Source organism: Maylandia zebra, linkage group LG4 (assembly GCF_041146795.1).
Source record: "Maylandia zebra isolate NMK-2024a linkage group LG4, Mzebra_GT3a, whole genome shotgun sequence".
Taxonomy (NCBI): domain Eukaryota; kingdom Metazoa; phylum Chordata; class Actinopteri; order Cichliformes; family Cichlidae; genus Maylandia; species Maylandia zebra.
Window position 1 is genome coordinate 16,272,663 of NC_135170.1, and position 21,504 is coordinate 16,294,166.

Genomic DNA, 21,504 nt, shown 5'->3' on the forward strand with positions numbered 1-21,504 from the left:
TGATATTGCATAATGTTGCTGATTTCGGACTCTTCTTTTGTCTTCATCCTAGTTGTTCTTTAGTTCATCCAATGCATCGTCTTCTCCATTGTAAATATTGGTTCCTGATCCTTTCTCCAGCAGCTTTTAGGCCACAGAGGTCAATTGGAGTGAAACACATTTGCTAACAACCTAATTGCCTTCTGTTTTTATTTCCCCAACAGACCCGCTTTAATATGCAGAGTTAGGCAAGGCAAGGCAAGGCAAGTTTATTTGTATAGCACAATTCAACAACAAGGTGATTCAAAGTGTTTTACAGAGACATTAGAAACAAGAACAAATAAAAAGCATAGTTACTATATTATCTCAGCAAATAAATTATCTGTCAGTGTTTTAAAAGCTTTTTTGATTTCACGCCTCAAGATCTAGATAATTAACATTTCTTCTTCTGGTTCACGCTTACTGTGAAGAGTGTGAAAACAACAAACTGAATGGAAGGAAGCTGTTACAGAAATATAGCGCTGTGTTTCATTGACAAGCCTATTTGTGGTTCACATTTAAGATATTTCGGGTCTTTACAAAGTGTTTGTGTGTGTTTTTGTGTTTCATATGCTTGATTAGGATCCAGCCCATTGGTCTAGTGGAGCGAATTCAGGCCATAGCCCAGAACATGTCAGACATGGCAGTTAGAGTGGAGCAGATCCTGCAGCGCAGCATGGCCTATAACAGAGGTATGATTTAAAATGCACACACAAACACACACACACACGAAGAAAACAAATACAGCCCTTCTGATGAATCTTCCCGTCAATCTCCAATCCATCCAATCCCAGAGACTCCTTTCCTGCTGCCCACATACTATAAGCCAAACTGTCAAGTTTGGATCCAGTTTAGCACTTTGCTGCACAATTTATGTCTAACATCCACTCGCTTGTTGGTCATATTGAACATGATAGACATTATTCACAGAACATTACCCTGGAGAATAGCAATCCAAACATGCAATATCAAAACTACACAACTGCAGGACATCTAAATCACAAAGATGAATTGCTGCCTTGTTAATGGGATCCGGGTCTTGCCAAGCTTTCTTTATTGCCCTTCATTCTCAGTTACTTTATTGGGAAAAGAATAGAAATCAGCGTGATTTGATGCACGGCTCAGTTCCTCCTCTGTACCCCCACCTTGCACTTGACTGAAAACAATTCAACACGACGTCCGATTAAAATACGCCAGATCATTTTTCTGTTGACATAATGGGCGCTATCACTCAAGTGGGGCTGATCTAGTTACTTTTGGTTACAGCTGAATGGCAGTGGCACTTTTCTTTGTGAGAGCTCTGTTGTTATCATGCTAATCAGTAAGAGTAGCTGGCAATTATTTGTCATCCATTCTGCTCTTTGATGCTCGGTAGGTGCTGGTGGAGGAGCTGCAACTTCTTTTTTTTTTTTTTTTAATTAGGCTTACTAGTGCTGGGATTTTAGACGGGAAAGAGGAAGGGGAGAGATACTCAATGCAACAGGAAGGGGCAAGAGGGGAAAAGGGAAGCAGGATTGTGGTGGGGGCGGATTCCAATTTTTATGAATCACACTAATGCAATCTATAGTAAATCCAGTGAGCTGGCCGATGAAGAGATTTAGCCATTTAGCAGGGGAATATGAGCTTTTACAGGAGCTTGTCTGTTATCTGCCTTTCTCTCTAATTTATCTCCGTTCATCCCAAGGGCTGGAGAATTTACAGTATGTTTTAATACAAAAAATAAACAGACTTGAAGCCCAGAGGAAAGACTGTAGACTATAGATCATGTGCTAGTCTTATCCTCATTTCAATGTAGCTGGGCTATATAAAATCTATTTTTAAAAAAAAAAATCTAATATATTGACAGGATTTCTAAAAACACTTGAAAGAAATATAAAGATTTTACTTTGGTTGTCTGAAAACAGTCGAAATTTTGGTTGGACATTACCATCATGTTTCTCTTATCCTCCTCTACACTATATGGACAAAAGAACTGGGCCACCTACACATTACACCTACATGAGCTGCTCAGCCATGGAAAATGGTGCCATGAACCTCCCAGTGCTCAGGTTTTGTGCTGACGTTAATGCTCGAGTAGGTTTCAAGTTCTGGGGTTTTTGAATCAGCAGAAGGCGATGACTTTTACGCACTATGAGCCTCAGAACTCGACCTCCCTGCTCTGTAACTTTACCTGGTCTGCCACTTTGTGTCTGAGTCTCTGTGATTTCCAATAATAATACCACTTTCAGCTGTTGTGGAAAATCTTGGAGTGACAAAATTTCACAAACTGACTTGCTACAATGGCAGCGTCCTATTACTGTAGCATGCTCAAATACAGTGAACGCTTCAGGACTCTTATTGTAAATGTAAACAGTCGCAGCAGATGGCTGCTACTCCTTGACCTTGATTCTGCTGGAGGTTTCTTCCTGTTAAAAAGGAGGTTTTCCTTCCCGCGGTCACCAAGTGCTTGCTCATAGGGAGACTTTTGATTGTTGGGGTTTTCTGTCTATTATTGTGAGGTCGTTACCTTACAATATCAAGCACTTTGAGGCCACTTGGCTCTATATAAATAAAATTGACTGCATAGCTAGATTTTTATACAGCTGTGCCAATGACAGTAAAAACCCCTAGTATATGTGTTAGGCTTTGTGTAGCAATATACAGCGTGGAAAAAAAAAAAAACTCAACAATGCAGCTTTTCTTTGTTGATTAATGCTTGTGTCTAATGCGTGTAGTCTTTTGTCAGAGTGTGTTTAAGCATTGATAAATACCCTGCTTTTTTTTTCTTTTCTCCAGTTAGGGACGGAGCATTCGGACAGTGTGAGATTCCTAAAGATCCCCGTTATCCAGACTGCCCCAGTAAGATGGATGTAAGTCTTTATATCTCACTTAAGTCCAAACGCAGAGAGCAATCATCCATTTGTCGTGTTGTGGCGTTTCACCTTGGTGCAAGCCAATATAAATCTGCTCTAATAAGATAAGGGAATGTTTAACCTTCAAGCAGCCGAGGTATTTTAGTGTCTAAAGTGAGGTCCTATAGAACACTACAGAGACCTTTTATTTAATGGCTCTATTTAAAGCTATAACACACATATAGATTTCCTCTATGATAGATAGATATTCTAAGATGTTCTACTATAATTATGGTTTACAACCCATTTATGCCAAAAGGAGTTAAGAATACGAATTATAAAAACAAAATGTCTTTGCTTATATAATACTGGAAAAAAAAATACACTTTAAAATTTAAGGTATTTGAAGTTTGTGTGAAATGTATTTTATAGTGTGCTTATATTGTTTTACCAGCAAAATTTATAAAACCTGTGGCTTTGTAATACAATAGCGATCATAATTGATACTTATATGCTTCGTTGTACTTTAAATGCTTGTAGATCTTTAATATTTAAAAGATTTTATGATTAAACATACATAAATATATAAGTTACAATGAGCTGTTTTCATTAACAACCACTTCTTTCCATTTTCTTCACTACAACAGTTTTTGTTAAAGAAAGTGTGTGTGTGTGGGGGGGAAATGAAAGGCACAGGAAGGAGACCTCAATTTAAAAACTCAAAGTAGGAAACATGTTTTATGACTGAAAACATCACAATATGTAAAAAAAAAAAAAAAAAGAAAGGAAAAAAAAAAGCTATAAAAAACCCCATTTGGCCACGTGAAGGCTAAAGGCTCTTAGCAGAAAACTGGGTTGTCTAAGCAATGGACTGCACTTACTAATCAAAACAAAGAAAAGCAGACTATAAAAACAGATGAGTAAACAGAGTTTCATAATTGCAGTTTGGGAAAAAAATACTGTTTAATAAAAACAGCTTGGGTAAATAAAAGAAAAAGTCATTGTGCTTTATGAAAAAACTAAGCTTGTTCAGTATACTGCTGTCGCAACGAAGTGTGCTAGTATAGCTGTGTACCAGACATGTATACAGAGAAAATAGTTATTTGTATGTATTAAGCAGACCTTCATCCATCATCAGTAATATGCCATATGGATGTATTTAATATAGACTATGTGACAAAAGTACTAGACCACCTGGAGGATCTCCTCAGCCAGGAAAATCCATGCCACGAAGCTCCTGGTGTAAATTCTTTGTTCTGACGTTAACGCCAGAAGAAGTATGGAACGCTGCATTTACTGAGTCTGCAAAAAAACTGATCTTTGGGATGGAGTTCAGTAACTGCAGCCTACTGTAGAGAACACTGGACGTGAAAAGTTTTGTTGAGTCAGACTTCCAAAGCTTTTTTCTTTTTAAGTTAATAGCATCCTAAACTTGTTTCATAACGGGGATCATTAGATTATTTAATCTAAGCTTCCTCTCTTCCTCTCATCCTTATCAGGGTCAGGTGGGGGCTGGAGCCCAGCTACCATAGGGCGAGAGGTGGGGTACACCCTGGACAGGTCACCAATCTGATGCAAAGCCAATCAGACTAATTTAACTAAAGAAAAGTGGCATCACGCTGAAGCAGAAATGTGTAGACCCCACTGATAAATGGCAAAAGCCACACTCCCATGGTGATATCCAACATTATGGATTATTTAACCATCAATATCTTTGGAAATTTTTATTGTTTTGTATTTACAGCTGATCACCTTATCTGATCAGTATGCTTTCGTCTGAACTGGCCTAGTTGACAGAAATGTCTGTATTCCTGTTACGAGATGGTGATTCTTGGCTAAAGTCACAAGTATTTCCACATGTTATGTTTTTTGTTTATAACATGCTTTTACTCAGGCTTTTGTCTTTTTAGAAAAAACATTTTTGAGGTTGTGGTAATGCAAAAAAGTAATAATAACGTGATAATAATGTTGACAAGAGGCCTTCCTCAGGTCAAGGAGAACATGAAGGACAGTTTACAAAAACTGAATTCTGTAACAGCTTCTTTTGTTGGTGGTGTATTGGGCCAGTATGTCTTTAGTATTCAACCCCAACTTTTCTTTCCAGTGGATGCGTGCTCGTTGGACCTCGGACCCTTGCTACGCCTTTTATGGCGTTGACGGCTCTGACTGCTCCTTCCTTATCTACCTGAGTGAGGTGGAGTGGTTCTGCCCCCCACTGGCCTGGAGGAATCAGACCACTACACCTACCTTAAAGCCTCCCCCCAAGAGACAGGTAATATAATATTTTCACATCATTTCTTCCAATTGCTTCTGACCTTCTGGTAGCCGAACAATAATTTGGAACAGAGAGCAAAGTGACAGTGATTTAGGGGCTAAACATTCGCCCACTATGGCCCAGCCATGTACAAGAGCTAGAAGCTTTTCTGCAGAATAAAGGAGAATTCCTGTTGCTGAACTAAGGAATCTTGCTGGGTTGTTTTCACGGCTGTGCATTGATGAAGAAGAACTCAAGAGGGTGGGGGAGTGCAATGTTTTTAAAGTCGAAATTCTCACCGGCAGGTCAAAAAAGGGGCTGATGCTCCACTGAGGAAGTGCATGGTAATCTGCACTCGCATGAAACGCCACCTGTGGTGTCGATCTCAAAGTTATCATAAGCCTGAAATTGGCAAAAATATAAGAAAATATGTGAAATTGGCAAATAAAAAATAATGGTGTGAAATGGTGAGTGGTTCGTGCTTCGATGTTCGAGGATTCAGTGGCCATATTTGTTGATAAGTTCCCCGCGGAGGAGAATAAGCAGCTGTAAATTATCGCTTAAACGGTGCTAGGTGTCGCTCCCAGTTTTCACTGCTGTTTGCTTTCCTGCCTCATTTGATTTTTATTTTCAGCATCAACATGCGATGCGCTGAGCTTACAATCACTCTGCTAGGTCTACCCATCCGTTCGCCCCCATCCTCTCCCCCGCGTCTCTCCCCAGAGTAATGCACTGCCAGCATGATGGGCCCTGACGTGAAGTCTTTCTGCAGCTCTGCCTTCTGCTGTAATTGCCAGCCGGTACTCACTGGGAATACTCCCAATGCGTCCCTTCAGTGCTCTGCATCTTGTTTTGCTGTACACAAGTTGCTCTTGAGAGCAATAATCCACCTGTATTGAGAGAAGACGGTGCAGCTCTATGTATTTTTTTTCTTTTATAGTATATGTGTGTTAGAGAGAGACAGTTTGGGTTTGTGGTCATCAGCTTATTCGCTTCTAAATCCTTTCAGCTCTTCTATGCAGTCTCTCCTTCAATTAACGATCCCATACTGGTTATGCCTTATAATGCAGTGATTAGAGTGGGTGAAAGAGGAAAATCTGGGAATCTCGTGTGTCCTATCCAAGGAGTCTACCTCAGGCTAACAGTGGATAACAAGACACTGCACACTGTTTGTCACCTATAGATTTTAAACTACATTCAATGAAAACTGCTTTATTTGTTAAGAAAAAACAGCCATCATAACGTTTTTCTAATATCTCTCACCCGTTCATCTCAATACCAGCATAATCCCTATTTCCTGGTGTAAAATTCAGTAAGGAATTATTACAACAAAAGAATGAAATTAATTATTGGCTCATGAAAAGCCACATCTAATTTTCCTTCCATTTCTGATACCTTTCCTCTCCTGTCATCCAGGCTGTTTTTCAGTCTGACATCGGGGCTCTGATGGAGCAGGTGGGCACCGGGAAGGAATCTTTGAGCTTCATGAAGAGACGCATACGCAGGCTGGCAGCACAGTGGGCCTCTGCTGCTCGGCGGCTGGATGACAAGCTTCGCAACCACTGGAGAGAGCAAAAAAGGGTGAATATGAGAGATTTTCACACGCAAATGCTTCTGCGCACACTGGAGGAAAAGTGTGCGCAGAAGGAGAAGTAGTCCGTGATGCGGTTTCCTCTTTTCAAAGTGTTGTGACAGCAACATACAGCAGATGAGTGCTCTGAATAAAAGCGTTTATCTACAGTTTTTTCCCTCGTTATTTATTTTTTTTCCTGTCTTCTAAGTCTGGAAATGTATTCCTCAGTTTCTAATTTGATGTAAATCCATCTGGTTCGGCACTGAGGGGAAAAAAAACCTCTCAGCACAGAATGTTTCTACTCTAACAAACTTGCTCACACACCAGACCAAGTTACCAACAACCGTGACACTCAGATGAACTTTTATGTTCTTCTTAATCTTTGCTTGCTTGGTGTTAATTACACTATGCTGAGGTACAGACATGAACAGATGCTGACTCAGAGTAACTACTGAGAGGCTTTTGTGCACTTTCACCTCTGACAGCTGCATTTCCACCAAGTATCAAGAGATGTCCAGTGAAAAAGCACTGGCATGAGTGCATGGTGTATTTTGGCGAGAATTTAGATTGTACATTTGGGAATAAAAAGTAAATGTTCAATGCCTGTCGCAAAGATTGATGTTAATTATGGCATAAAACAACAATGTGTAATGCAGAACACCCACAAGATACAGCCATGGCAGATTTCCCCACCTCTAGACTTTTATCTGAATTGCTGTGGTGTTAGCTGTTTCACATCTTGATGACGCATTGATTAGCACTGTTGAAACTTCTGTTGCTGCCTCTGGGGTGCCAGCAGTCTGCTTTGCCTTAGGCTGCTCATATGTTTTTGGTTCAGAACACAGGAGTTAAAAAACCCACCAAAACAAAAACCCCACTGTTTTTAACCACTACAACCAGTGGCTGAAAATTCACTGTAGCCTAAGGCAAAAGCACACTTTTTAAAATATCAGCTGTTTGTTCTGTTCTTAATTGTTTTAATTGATTGAATTTTGTCTGATGCCAGTCTGACCACAAAAATAGTAAAGTAATGCCAATTCCATACCATAATCTGTATATCAAAGATGGACTGCATACAGAATAAATCAAGCCTTAAAACTACTTTTTCTCCAGATGCCACCAGATGGCAATAGCTTTGGTTGCAACAAGTCTTGCATCCCATAGCAGTCAGACTTTTCTACTGAGTGTAAGAACTCATTTTGTTTTATATTGAACAAAAATTTCAGTCCTTTTTCAGAAATCTTGAGGCCTTTACACACTGGCTCCGTAAAATCTGTAAAAATCTGTGCAAATATTTTGTTAGTTAAAAATATTTTTCGGACTCAAACATGAAATTCTCCCTGTTGTCGGCTTCTCGTGAGAATCGGATGAACCCAGAATCCCAGTTTCTTCCTTTTCTTGTTTAGAAACATCATGACCAGTTCATCATTGCTTGATGCCAACTTAATTTTTTTGTCCATAGTGCATATTTTGAGGACGTATTTTCCGCAAAAATGCAAGTGTGTTGAGTTTGGATCTGAAAAATCTAAACTTTTTTGCAAAGGGCCTGAATTTAATGGTCTTTAGTGATACTGTGTTTCAAAATAGAGGATTATCTGTGGTATAGCTAATAACTATAGTCTCATCTCGAGGCTACAGGACTTTAGAAACCTGCGGGTGACATCACAGTAGCTATGTCCATCTTATCCAACTGCTGCTTTTGCAAAGTCTCAGTTTTGGCCCATTTTGTATTTTGGAGCAAGGGGTGACAGTGTTTAGATGAAAGTGTACTGCTAAATTCTCTCCTATTAAGTAAAGCTTGGTTAGAAAGGTACTTGCATAGATTGTAGGGGTGCATTACACAGATCTATTCTAACTAGTGCTAAGTGGTATTCTAATGAAATAACTTCTCTCACCAAAAATAGACCATGGCCTTCTTGCACAGGCTCTAAGGAAACATGGCTGAAACAATGACATCATCTCCCTGGTCAAAACTGGTCAGTGAATCGTAAACAGACCGATACTGACATTGTTTCCACATGGAACAGAGGTCCAGTCACATCTTATTATTGTAATGAAGTAATTAAATGTCTGAACTAATTTGGTTTGAACATAAATATAGTCATATGTGATTATAGCCATACAATTACACATCCTCTCCATGTACCGTATGGTAAGTTATTTGCCATGCATGTTTGTGTGGAGCATCTTATTAAGAAGCTACAGTGTCATTATATGTGCCTTGCTTCTCATTATGATGCTACTGTAGTCCAGATCTCAGTTTCATAAGCTATTTTTACTGAGATGGATGTAGGCCGTTCTCCCAAGACTGAAAGAAATTCAGAATTGCTGAATTCTGTCTTTTGTAAATGAACTCACATTATCTTGGCATTATGTTATGTGTGTGTATTTGTGTTGCTCTCATCAGCCAGTTTTCAACTGAATAAATCAAATTTCTCTCTATTAATAGGATTCTGCTCTTTCCAAATGCCAGCTTCTTTTTCCCCCACTGGGAAAAGAGAGCTTTGTTTACTGTAATGGTCTGCGTGACAGTAATAGTTACTGTCCATTAACCAGACCCTGCAAGCTTGGCTTCCTTTGCTGAAACACTGAGAGCTGTTGAGCAAACAGAAATGCACTGATTTGTGTGAAAGAGAGATCTTTATAGAGTGTATCGGGCCAGCGTGTCCAGTTTTCTGATGCCTTTACTGTTTCACTGTACTCTGAGCTTTTAGTGTTTGAGTGAAAAACTTGTCCTCACCTCCTACTTTATCGTTCAGTAGGTATGACTCGGCATTCATGTGATACTTTAGTAAGTCATGAGTAACTGCTGGTGAGTCTTTTGTGTTTGTTTAAAGTCTAACTAGAAGCAAAAATCTTGATTTAAATAGAAAGGGTAAGGAAATGCATGCATTGCAATTGCATGCTCTTTTAGGTTGTGGGAACTGAAATCTGTTCTGAGTCATTCTTTGACAAGCAGTTAGAAATCGTGTCTGATATTTTTGGTTTGTTGATTGAATTAATCTGTTCAAATACAATTAATCTGCCTCTGAGTGGACTGGACACAGAATCCTCTTCAGATAAAACAATAACATCAGCATCCTGTCAGAACAGATGGTCACACTGGACTAGAGGCTATGTATGTATGTGTGTATGTATGTGTGTTTTTACAACTTCAACCTAAAGTGCTCTATCTATGCAAGATAGCATGGGTGCACGTGTGTGTATATACGTATATGTACGTGTGTGTGTATAGAATAGAATAGAATTCAACTTTATTGTCATTGCACATGCACAGGTACAGGGCAACGAAATGCAGTTTGCATCCATCCAGAAGTGCTTTAGTGATATAGATATATTACAATATATATTAGCAATAATATAGATATGTGAGTATATTACAGAAATGGGTCTATTATGGTATGTTATAATGTACACGGTATGAAGTATGTTGTGAATATTCTATAACTATAAGTATGTACAGGCTGTAGTGAGTACAAGCTATGTACAGGATATGAACAGGATATAAATATGAAAAACTATACAGAATATGAAATAAATAACTTTACAGAAATCTGAGATATACAGCTATACAGAAATGGGAACTATGCAAGTTGTAAACAGTTGTAGGGTTAAAAATTATCGAATGTACAGAATGATTATTTACACAGAGCTATACAGTAGTGCAGTTAAGATAAGTGAGGGTGTAGATAGTTTCTACAGAGGCTATATAAAGTGCTAGTGGTTGTGAGTGGTGGTTCAGTCCATGTTATTATTGTGTGTTTGAGGGTACAGTTGTCCATTGTGGGTGTGTGTATGTTCAGTCCATGAGTTTAACGTGGGTCAGATGTCAGGAGGCAGAGTTCAGGAGTCTGACAGCTGTGGGGAAGAAGCTGTTCCGGTACCTGGTGGTCTTAGTCCGGAGGCTCCTGTGGCGCCTCCCAGAGGGCAGGAGGGTGAAGAGTCCATGTGATGGGTGACTGGGGTCTTTGATGATTTTCCCAGCCCTTTTCAGACACCGCTTCCTGTAGATGTCTTTTATGGCAGGAAGTGGTGCTCCGGAGATGCGCTGGGCAGTTTTCACGACCCTCTGCAACGCCTTCCGGTCCGAGGCAGAGCAGTTCCCGTACCAGACTGTTATACAGTTGGTCAGGATGCTCTCGATGGTGCAGCGATAGAAGTTCACCAGGATGTCTGAGGACAGGTGGTTCTTCCTCAGAGTCCTCAAGAAGAAGAGGCGCTGGTGAGCCTTCTTGACCAGCTTGGAGCAGTTGGTCGTCCAGGTGAGATCCTCGGAGATGTGGACTCCCAGGAACTTGAAGCTGCTCACACGCTCCACAGCCGTCCCCTTAATGTGGATGGGTGGATGTGGGTCAGCATTCCTCCTGTAGTCCACGATGAGCTCCTTGGTCTTCTCGGTGTTAAGCAGCAGGTTGTTTCTGTCGCACCACTCAGCCAGACGATCCACCTCCTCCCTGTAGGCGGCCTCATCGTTGTCACTGATGAGGCCAATCACCGTGGTGTCATCTGCAAACTTAATGATGGTGTTGGAACCATCAGCAGGTCTGCAGTCGTGGGTGAAGAGGGAGTAGAGGAAAGGGCTCATCACACAGCCTTGTGGTACACCGGTGTTCATTGTGATGGTAGATGAGCAGCGGTTATCCAGCCGGACATGTTGGGGGCGGTTGGTCAGGAAGTCCAGTAACCATTTGCAGATGAGGGAACTGATACCCAGGTCTGTCAGTTTCCTGATGAGTTGTGAGGGGTGGATTGTATTGAACGCTGAACTGAAGTCTATAAACAGCATTCTGGCGTAGGTGTTGTTGTTGTCCAGGTGTGAGAGGACAGAGTGCATTGCGATGGAGACTGCATCCTCTGTGCTCCTGTTCCGGCGGTATGCGAATTGGTGGGGGTCCAGGGTGGGGGGGAGACAGGATTTGAAGTGTGCTAGGACCAGCTGCTCTAAGCACTTAGTGATGATGGGGGTGAGTGCTACTGGGCGGTAATCATTGAGGCAAGATGGGTTGGAGTTTTTGGGTATCGGGACGATGGAGGTGGATTTGAAGCAGGCCGGTACCACAGCGTGGGCCAAGGACAGGTTGAATATGTCTGTCAGCACTCCTGCAAGCTCCCCAGAACACGCTCTGAGAACACGCCCGGGGATGCCATCAGGACCTGCAGCCTTGTGGACATGCTCAGCACCGCTCCTACATCGGTGGGGGAGAGAGTCATAGGTTGGTGGTCTGGCGTCATGTCTGCTTTGGTTGTGGTTGTGGGGTTCCCTCGCTCAAAACGAGCATAAAAGTTGTTGAGCTCGTTGAGGAAGGAGACATCAGAGGATGCGGGGGAGGGTTTGGTGGTCCTGTAGTCTGTGATGGTCTGGAGTCCTTGCCACATGCGTCGGGGGTTGGAGTTGGAGAAGTGTTCTTCTACCTTCTTTTTGTAATGGTGTTTGGCTTTTTTGATGCCCTTCTTTAGATTAGCCCTGGCTGTACTGTAGGCGTGTGCATCTCCTGACCTAAAGGCAGTGTTGCGGGCCTTCAGGAGGAGACGAACATCCCGGTTCATCCACACGTACGTGTGTGTGTATATACGTATATACACACGTACGTGCGCGTGTGTATACGCACGTGCGTATATACTTTCACTCTCACATAGTTTTATTTTAATTTCTATATTTAGATATTTTATTCTCATGTTTACACATTTAACACACACATTGCAGTATTGTGCTCTCTTATGTACATTAAAATACATGTATATTTACAATTTTCACTCTAACATACATGCGTTTTCATTTATGCATTCCTACATTTTGCTCTCATTTACATGCATTCAATATGCATTTAATCTCACAAATAATATATGTATGTAAGAAGAGAATGCATACATGTCTGAAGAAAATATATGTATGCAAGAGAATAATGTATGTGAATGAAAGAGTATAGTGGAAATGGAAGGAGTTTAATGGAAACGGAAGGCTGGGTGTCTGTACCGCTGTGATTGGCTGAGAAGCACGCGCGGGTCACTTTCAAGTGTCTGACAGCATGGAGGCGGGAGAAGAAACTGGAGTTCTTCAGGAAGCTATCGGGGTGTTAAGAAATATTTTATCATCTCCTGAAACGGTCACATCATTGTCCTCGTCACTTGATCGAGATGGGACTCAACTGCACCCAGTGTTACCCACAGCACGGTGGAAAGTGAGATGAGGGAACTTTTTAGACCAGCTAACACCTGGGTAGCTTCAACAAGCCAAGTAGCTACACGGAGTTCGACTTGATTTAGATATCAGGGTTGTATAAATCATTCCCCCAAACTATCAAAACATTTTAGCAAGCTTATATCATTATCTAAAGGGAGGGTGTCATGATGGTGCATTGCCCCCTCACAGGAAGTATGGTCTGCTTTCAAACCTGCTGGCCAGCTGGGGACTTGCTGTGTGGACTTTGCATGTCGTGTTTGTGTTTGTACAAGTTCCCTCTGGGTATTCCAGCTTCCTCCCACAGTCCAGTTCAGTTAATTCAGTTCAAGATTTGCCATGAGTGTGATGGACTGTGTTTCTGTCTTAGCCTTCTGATAGACTAGTGATATGTCCAGGGTGTACCCCATGTCTCTCCCACAGTCAGCTAGGATAGGCTCCAGCCCTCCTGCAACCCTGACTTGGATAAATCAGGAAAAACAAACAGACTGATAGCTTTTTCTAGATAAACTTTAACTTTACAGTTTTATCAGTTTAATCCAATAAAAAAACCTCCAGAGTAAAGTTTTAAATCTAATTTTTTTTAAACTTACACGTTATACATTTACCACCATCATCACTATTATGGAAAATTCCCACAAATGTGTTTGTGCCCACACGCTGTTTTTGATCACTTCTGAATGTGATGCTTCAGTCTAGACCAAACCATTCCTGTCTTCAAAAGCATTATAATAAGTGAAGCCCTATCTATTAAAAAAAAATAAAAGGATTTATAATATTTTTTCAAAGGATCCATTCTTCTTTCTGTTATTGTTGAACATATGCTGATAATCACCATGTCCTGTTTACGTACTTGGTTATTTTATTCTTTCAATGTTTGTGCAAATTATAAAATTAACCCCCCCTACACCACCCACCCGCCCTTACACCAAACTGAGATCTTTTGTTTGTTTGTTTTTTTTTATTCCCTACCACAATTCGCACTGTTGTTGCGGCAGTGATTTCACATCTGATATGTGTGGCTCATATGTGGGCACAGCTCTGCATGCTAAACAGTTTCAAGGCTCAAGCTGTTTTGTGTTAGCAGTGTAGGAGACAATAAAGGAATCTGCGAACTAAAACAAAGCAATGCTTGCAATGTTTAAATTTACTTAGCTAGCATATGTGTGATCTATTGTGAATCTTTTTTTTAAAAAAAAAAAAGGTTTTTCAAAACACGTGTGATGGAGAAATAAAAAAAAAAAAAAGAAAAGTATATGCTGCCATCTGTTGAAAATATTTAATAGCCTGTGAAAGCTATGCTTCCTGGTAAACAGTTTTAAAAGTCGTGCATCGTTGTGCATATTAATTATCCTCGCACAGGTCAGTTTTTCTCTCGGCTTCATGCAGAGTTGAATGAATTGGTTCCCTAGTGTGGAAACGCAGCCAGCCTGCTTTTTCTTTCCTTTTTTCCTCATTCATTACATATTCAGTATTTAAAATGTAACCTCACTGATCCATGCCTAATATCTGGATACATTTATATGTGAAATTTTAAAATACCTAGGAAAATTGCTCTCACAATTGCTTTCAGTTATTCCCCATGCAGTGCTGGAGATTGTCTGAATAGCAAAAGTTGAAATTGATGGGGGCAAAAAAAAACAGAACAGAACTGAAACACTGCACGCATTGCATTAAAAAAACATTGTGCTGTGGTGCACTCAACTCCATTCCTCTCTTGCCTTGACTCTTCTCCTCTACCTTCTGCATTCAGATTCTCGTCCACGTGGGTTTTCTGACAGAGGAGTCTGGGGATGTCTTCAGTCCCAAGGTGCTGAAGGGAGGTCCTTTAGGTGAGATGGTGCAATGGGCCGACATTCTCACAGCCCTCCACGTGCTGGGACACAACCTCAAGATCTCGTTTTCTCTCAAGGAGCTGCATGGGTAAGCTAATATAAACCTTGCATTTAACACACAGTTAAAATCTTATGTGAGGGTATCTGTGCGGGAGTCATCTGCTCTTTCGTAAAAGCAACAAAACAAAACAACAAAAAAAGTGAATGAAAATGCTTTGTTGTTCATTCTAGATGCTCTGTGAGCCATCGGCAGCCCGATCCCAGTGCTGTTGCCTACACACTGTTTTCGATCACCTTTGGCCACACACAGATAAGCTATCTCCTCCTGCTGCAGAGTGCTGTTTCAGCCTGAGGGCTTGACAGCATCTCTACAGCTTGTGCACCTCCTTCCTGGCGCAGCTCACTGACTCCTGAGTGATAACGGGCTCGTCACTCGCTGCACAGACATAAGGGCCTATGACAGAGGACATACAGACGTGTACACACAGCGTGTCTCGCAGTCAGGCTGGTGAACTGGTTTTATCTAAAAGCAACACTATTGGTTGCCACGGCGATGAGGTGTAGTATGGAGAGTTCAGAAAGCAGAAAGCAGACATGTCCAGTCCTGCCTGCTTGAACATTTACTCAGTGGCGTGGTGTTTTGGAGCTGCCCGGGCTTCACAGTGGCTGCTCAGGAAAATGACTGAACAAGTCTGGATTTGCTATTACTTCTTCTTCTTCTTCTTCTTCTTTTGGTGTGTGTTAACAGTGCTGTGGCTTGATGCCAGAGCAGACAGCCTGATGATGATATGCACTGGTTATCGAGCCATTGTTGTATGGAAGAGGCAACAGCACTGATGAGTTAGTGCAGCCCTTTCATCATAAATTTCAGGCTGTGAAGAAAAGCCACTTTGAAAATACTAGGGAGATCAGTGAGGTGGGAAAGCCGCTGTGGGAATGCGTCTGCTTTCCATGCCATTATTTACCCCACTAATTGGTGTCATGGCAGCTTGAATCACCGCAGTCTCGTCTCCATTGGGAACAGCATCAGAAATGTTTTGAAAATTGCATGAGTCCTGCAAGAGACTCACAAAGAGACATTAGCAAGGGTTATGGACGATTCTTTCAAGCAGCTCATATTTTGTGCGTCCAGTGTGTGCTTATATTTGAGTTTCTTTCTTCTTCTTTTTTTAACTTACCATTTCAGTAATCAGCAAATGAAATGGTCAGTCATTGAGAAAAGATAATGGAGAACTGAAATTAGCGCTTCTTGGACGCAACTCCCCAAAATATGGCAATTTTTAGATCTCCCTCTCCATTTCCACAGCCTTTAAAATTTGGCCATGACAGACGCCGAACATCCATCAATCCCTTTCTGTGACGATTAATGAACAGAAAAGGAGAACATTTCTCTCCATCCCATACTTTTACTCTCCCACACGCTATTAAATTGACAGATCGTTATGTGGGTTGCGCTCCCACAGATTCCCTCAGGCATGGATCTATTTACATTTCCTACTCTCCTCTTTTCCACCCAAAGAGCTTAATATCACTGCATGGCCTGCTGTGGTGCTTATGTGGACAGGCCTGTTGCATATGTTCAGCACTCTCTCTGATAGGCTTATTAGCCATTGGGAATTCAGTTACAGTGGGAAGCCCGCTTTTGGTTTGTATCACACAGCTGATTAGCAACATCCGTGCTCTCTGGTGGCTTCATTGTGTGGCGACTTTGGCTGGCATATTCCATTTACTGGCCTGCTCAAACAAATCAATTATCCTCCTATGGTACATTTTTAGGCAGACGCTTGTTTACTTTCCCTGCAGGTGCTCCATTGTGGTCTTTTTCTTTTGTGCTGAAAGATGCACTGATCACTCCTTCTTAAGAGTAGATGCTGAATTAATAAATATATATAAACTGTAATTATTCTATCTTTTTTATCTGTTGTTTTTTATTATTGACTACCTGGAAATTATAACTTTGAAAACCTGCTTCTGTCTCTTAATGTTTATCCAAGAAGATGGGGGAACAACAGATGGCACAGGCATTCATAATTATCATCTAGACTTTGTTAGGTGGCAGGGGTGCGTATCATCCTAATGATATTTTTACCTAGGTCTCTTGGCAGTACAAGAAAGCCTTTTCCAGTGTGGCACCATCAGCACTTCCTGTTAGTGTGACTGAAACATCTCAAATATCAGATGGTTTGTGTGAACTTTTGTGCCTATCCTTTCACAGCTTTGACAGTCACACTTTTCATGTGTAGTTTTGAGTCAACGTTAGCAGGTTGCTTTTAGTGCTAATTGGTAAATTTTCAAAGCAATTTTGTCACCATCAGAATGTTAGCATGCTAATGTTAGCATTTAGCTAACATTAGCTAATGTTAACTGGTGATACTTTAGCTAATGTTAGCTACAGTATCACCAGCTAACATTAGCCCTTTAACCAATTTAGAAACATCTGTTAGCCTAGCATGCTAGTCTTTCGAAGGAAGTTGGAGTAGCCACAGAGTACACAAACACACATGTATACAAAGACATAAGAGAAAGTTTGGCAGTATAAGGAGTCAGTTTTAAGATAAGATCTAAAGCAGTGGTCCCCAACCGCGGGCCTCGGACCGGTACCGGTCCGTGATTCATTTGGTACTGGGCCGCGAGAGTTGAGTGTGAAATGTATGGTTTTCAGGGTTTTTATTGGTTTTCAGTTATTTTGTTATCGTTTTTATCGTTAACTTGGTTTTCCTGGGTCTTTTCAGGTGTGTTATGAATAAATCTTCTTTTTTTCGGTACCGGTACTAGTTTTATTTTGTTGTGTTTATCCGCGACACCTTAAAGGCCGGTCCGTGAAAATATTGTCGGGCATAAACCGGTCCGTGGCGCAAAAAAAGGTTGGAGACCACTGACCTAAAGCACCTTGGGTAAACTTAAATATGCTACAGGCTACAAATAAAAGGTCCTGTTTTTCTCAGTGGGCATGTTTGAGGTATGTATTTTTCTATTTCCAAAAAATAATTTAGCATGCCTAAGTGAGCTCAACAGTATCAGTCTGATACCGATAGCAACACTGGTATCAATACTATTGATACTTGGCTCCATACTCCCATTTCTACTACAGACTGCCCTCAGGCAGACGGTACAGGGCAATCAGAGCAAGGACTAATAGACTCAAACACAGCTGTTATCCAACTGCAATAACACATCTGAATACTACAAAAAAATGTCCATCACGCCACTCTTGTGTTAATCTATGCACGGTCTGAAGCATGTGTGTGGGAATGTATGTGAATGTTTTACTGTTATATCTTATTAGTATTTTAAGTATTCTATCTATTTTATTTATTGAATTTTATTGTTTTATTTATATTTTGATATTGCTAGGGATGATGCAATGATCGGGGACCATTCTTAATTTCGTTGTTCTCATGACAATGACAATAAAGTTTCTGATTCTGATACAGACTTCACGGGTCAACCACACAAACACAAATATCTGCTAATTAGGATGCAAAAACTAATAATAATGTCGGCTGTTAGCACAATTAAACACAAAGCAAGCCTTATCAGATGTTGGCATTAAAAATGCTCTAAAAGGCAACATCAAAAAAGGTTATCTCGTCCAGTTCAGCAGAGAGATAGCAGTTTAGTCTGCACCCAAAGCACATTGAGGTAAAAACAGTTCACATGATAGAAATGAAATACATATTGAACTTTACTCATTTCTTTATTGTAAATGCAGAATCACATGCTGGAAGTGGTGAAATATAAAAATGTGGAGATTAATTCAAGACATGAGCCTTGATGCAGGAGGTTGTCTCATGAAAAGATGAGCAAAAGGCATATCCATTTAAAAGGAGACAACTATTACTAAAAGAACAAGAGAAGAAATGCAGTCTCTGTCACTCTTCCTCCCCGGATTTGCTCTAATTGAGGTGGAGGCTGAAGTGGCCTTGACATGATTTCTGTCTAACATCGGCGCTTGTCATGCACAGAGGGGAGGGCCCTACAGTAGCTTGGAAAGGCGCAAAGACAGCTGTCTCTTCTGCTTGGGGATCTCCCCTCATCTCCTCCCAGAGCGACACAGGTAATTAGCCTGCAACAGAGCATGGTGTCTAGGCACCTGAGGAGCTAGGAAACACAGGAGGGAAAGGGGGGGAAAAAAAAACAGGGGAAACAACTACACACTCAGGTATAGAAATTTCTGTCAGCAGAGTGGAGAGATAATGTAAGCAGACAAAGCAGTGTTGTCATCCAGAGATAATCTGAAGAAAACCAATATTTCAGTGTGCTTTTTCAAAGAGACTCCCTGTCCTCCACCCACAGGATATACACCTCAGCTACAGCTACTGCCACACATCTCCTGTGACGATTCCCGACACACTCTCTGTCCATCTCTTTCTGAAACAGTGTTGTTTGTTTTCTCAGGCTCCCCTGCTTATGCCAAGCATAGCCATTTCTAGATCAATTATGTCTAATCTGGATCTGTAGTGCACTTGACAGAGCCCATTAACACAACCGCCAGGTAATTTCACCCTGTTCCTGGCTGCAAACATGAAGACGTGTCTGAATTGTGTGATTGCTAACCCTTTGAAATTATTTAACAAATGTCAAATTCAGGGTCAAATGTGTCTGTAATCCAGCAGCCTACCCCGAAAACGCGAATTAATGGCAGACGTGAGCGGGCATTCAGAAGTGTAAAATAAGAAAGTTGAAATCAAAGCGTTTTCGTCTCCGAAGCTCCGGCAAAGACCCCCTCCTCCTGTTACACTGCAGTCTCAGGTTGTGCCTCTCCATAAGTGCTGATGCACTCTCACCCAGCAGCTTTCTGATTGATGTTTCTATGGTTTAGGATCAAAGGCAATACAGCAGTATTGTTAAAAATAGCCCGAGTAGACATCAGTGAGATAGCATCATAATGATTTGTCTTCGGTACAGGAAGGGAAATTAAAATAGCTCTTTTCCCCCCCTCAATGTCTGGCAACCATAGTGAGATATTTCTTCATTTAGATTATGACAGAACCTTCAGGTTTTTAAGGTTCCCGTTTTGGTTTTGGGGGGTTTTCATGCATTTCTGCTTACAAAAGCTATGGCTGAAGTTTGTCCCAAACTCTTTGGGGCTTAAAGGTGAACTGCTTATAATTTGGCCTAGTCATTTCACACGGCACATTTTTGGTCATAACTAAATGTATATGATATTTGAACTTATATCTTATGCAGCGATTGTCAAACATAAGGCCCGTGGGTCAGAATCGGCCTGCCAAAGACTCCAATCTGGCCCACTGGAAATTGTGAAGGATGGCATCGATTTGTGACTTCTAAATGTATTTTCATAAGTGTTACAGCTTGTCCTCCTGATAAAGTCCCACATGACCATTCATACTGCACTAAAGTAACTAAGTGATAGATAAACATTGAAATGTTTTTTTCTCTTTTTTAATAGTTTGTCCACAATAAAAATAAGAACATTTTCTATGAATTAACAAAAACCTCCAGCTACCAGAACTTTTTCTGTAATTTTATTAATCTACTTCAGGGATATTTCCTCAATGTAGTAAAGCAGCATTTCTCTATTAGGTAGAAAAAACTCGGACGTACTGTTAAAATTGCACCTCAGTGTAAAATGAATTTGACAACACTGATCTAATGCGATGAAATGAATAACTGATGGCAACTGATGCAGACAAGGTTAAAAATCAGTGCAACCTGCGGAGAAACAGAGGCTTAGAAACCCGAGCTGTTAATTCTCGTTACATATTTTCACTGAATTTTTTAAAGGCCAAACCAGATTTGAACAGATTTTCCCACAGATTTTTATGTCCCTAGACATCCATGGCTGTTATAATTTTTGCAGCACGAGGACACTTTCAAGAAGAATACGTTCGCTTGTGATTTTGACAGCTCAAAGTACGCCAAGAATAAAAAGTGTGGGTTTAAAATAAATAAATAAATAAATAAAATTAAAAATGGGGAGAAACCACAAGTGAGCTGCAGGATTTGGACTCAGCTGTTTTTTATTATTGATATTTTCCCCAGAAAAAAAAACAACAGATGTTTAACAGTTTTATTTTTGCAGACTAGGAGAGAAAGTCATATTTATACATTCACACAGCTGTTCAACATGAATATGAGGAAAGTGTTTATTATGTGCCGTGACAGCCGCCATATTTTCATTAGCCGTTTGACAGACTCAGACAGTGCACATCAAAGTGGCACATCAGCTGTTTATGATCATAACAGAAACAACATCTGAGTATTTGCCTCCTCCTCCTGCCTCAAGTGGTTGATTAGCATGCCAGACCCCATTCCCCTCTGCCAGGCCAGCTTTACAGAGAGAGTGGCCCATGTCATTCCCCTCACACTGTGAGCCCTCTTCCCAGCTGCCCTGCAGCCCTTGGCAACCTCCTCGCTCGCAGGCTCGGCTCCTCATATGTGTCTGAAAATCTGCCTCAGCCAATTCCCCTCCCTGCTGGACATATGCACCCTTTAAGAAGTAGCACAATGTGACCGTGAAGTCTCTTTCCCTCGTTTGTTTCTCTGGCTCTCTTCCTTTCCCCAAACTGTTGATTTGTTATGGTGCCAGTGGCCAGCTGTGCAACAGAGAAATTGTGCCCAGTGGTGGTTGTCAAGAGGAGTAAATTTATGCAAGTCTTGCACCTTTGTTCTTCACTTTGCAGTGTTCCTTTTATGCCGTCCTTATCTCACAGCTTATTCGTGCTCTATGAAAGCTGAGTGGCCCATTAAAACCCAAATCTTCTTTGCAGTGCAGCTCAAATGCATTGTGCGTGTGCAAAACAATGTATGCAGAGATTATTTTATCTTATTTTTAAATGATATTATCCTTC

General features: G+C 41.0%; 1 protein-coding gene across 2 annotated transcripts in view; it reads left to right on the forward strand.

Moving 5' to 3' along the window:
• The window catches only part of mgat5b (alpha-1,6-mannosylglycoprotein 6-beta-N-acetylglucosaminyltransferase B), a 72,055-nt gene that overhangs the window by 20,805 nt on the left and 29,746 nt on the right, over window positions 1–21,504 (forward strand). For both annotated transcript variants that reach the window (XM_076883053.1, XM_076883054.1), the window contains exons 4-8: window positions 601–710; window positions 2,794–2,867; window positions 4,954–5,121; window positions 6,520–6,684; window positions 14,608–14,777. In XM_076883053.1, coding sequence (XP_076739168.1) covers window positions 601–710; window positions 2,794–2,867; window positions 4,954–5,121; window positions 6,520–6,684; window positions 14,608–14,777 — 687 coding nt within the window. The remainder of the gene's footprint in view (window positions 1–600; window positions 711–2,793; window positions 2,868–4,953; window positions 5,122–6,519; window positions 6,685–14,607; window positions 14,778–21,504) is intronic.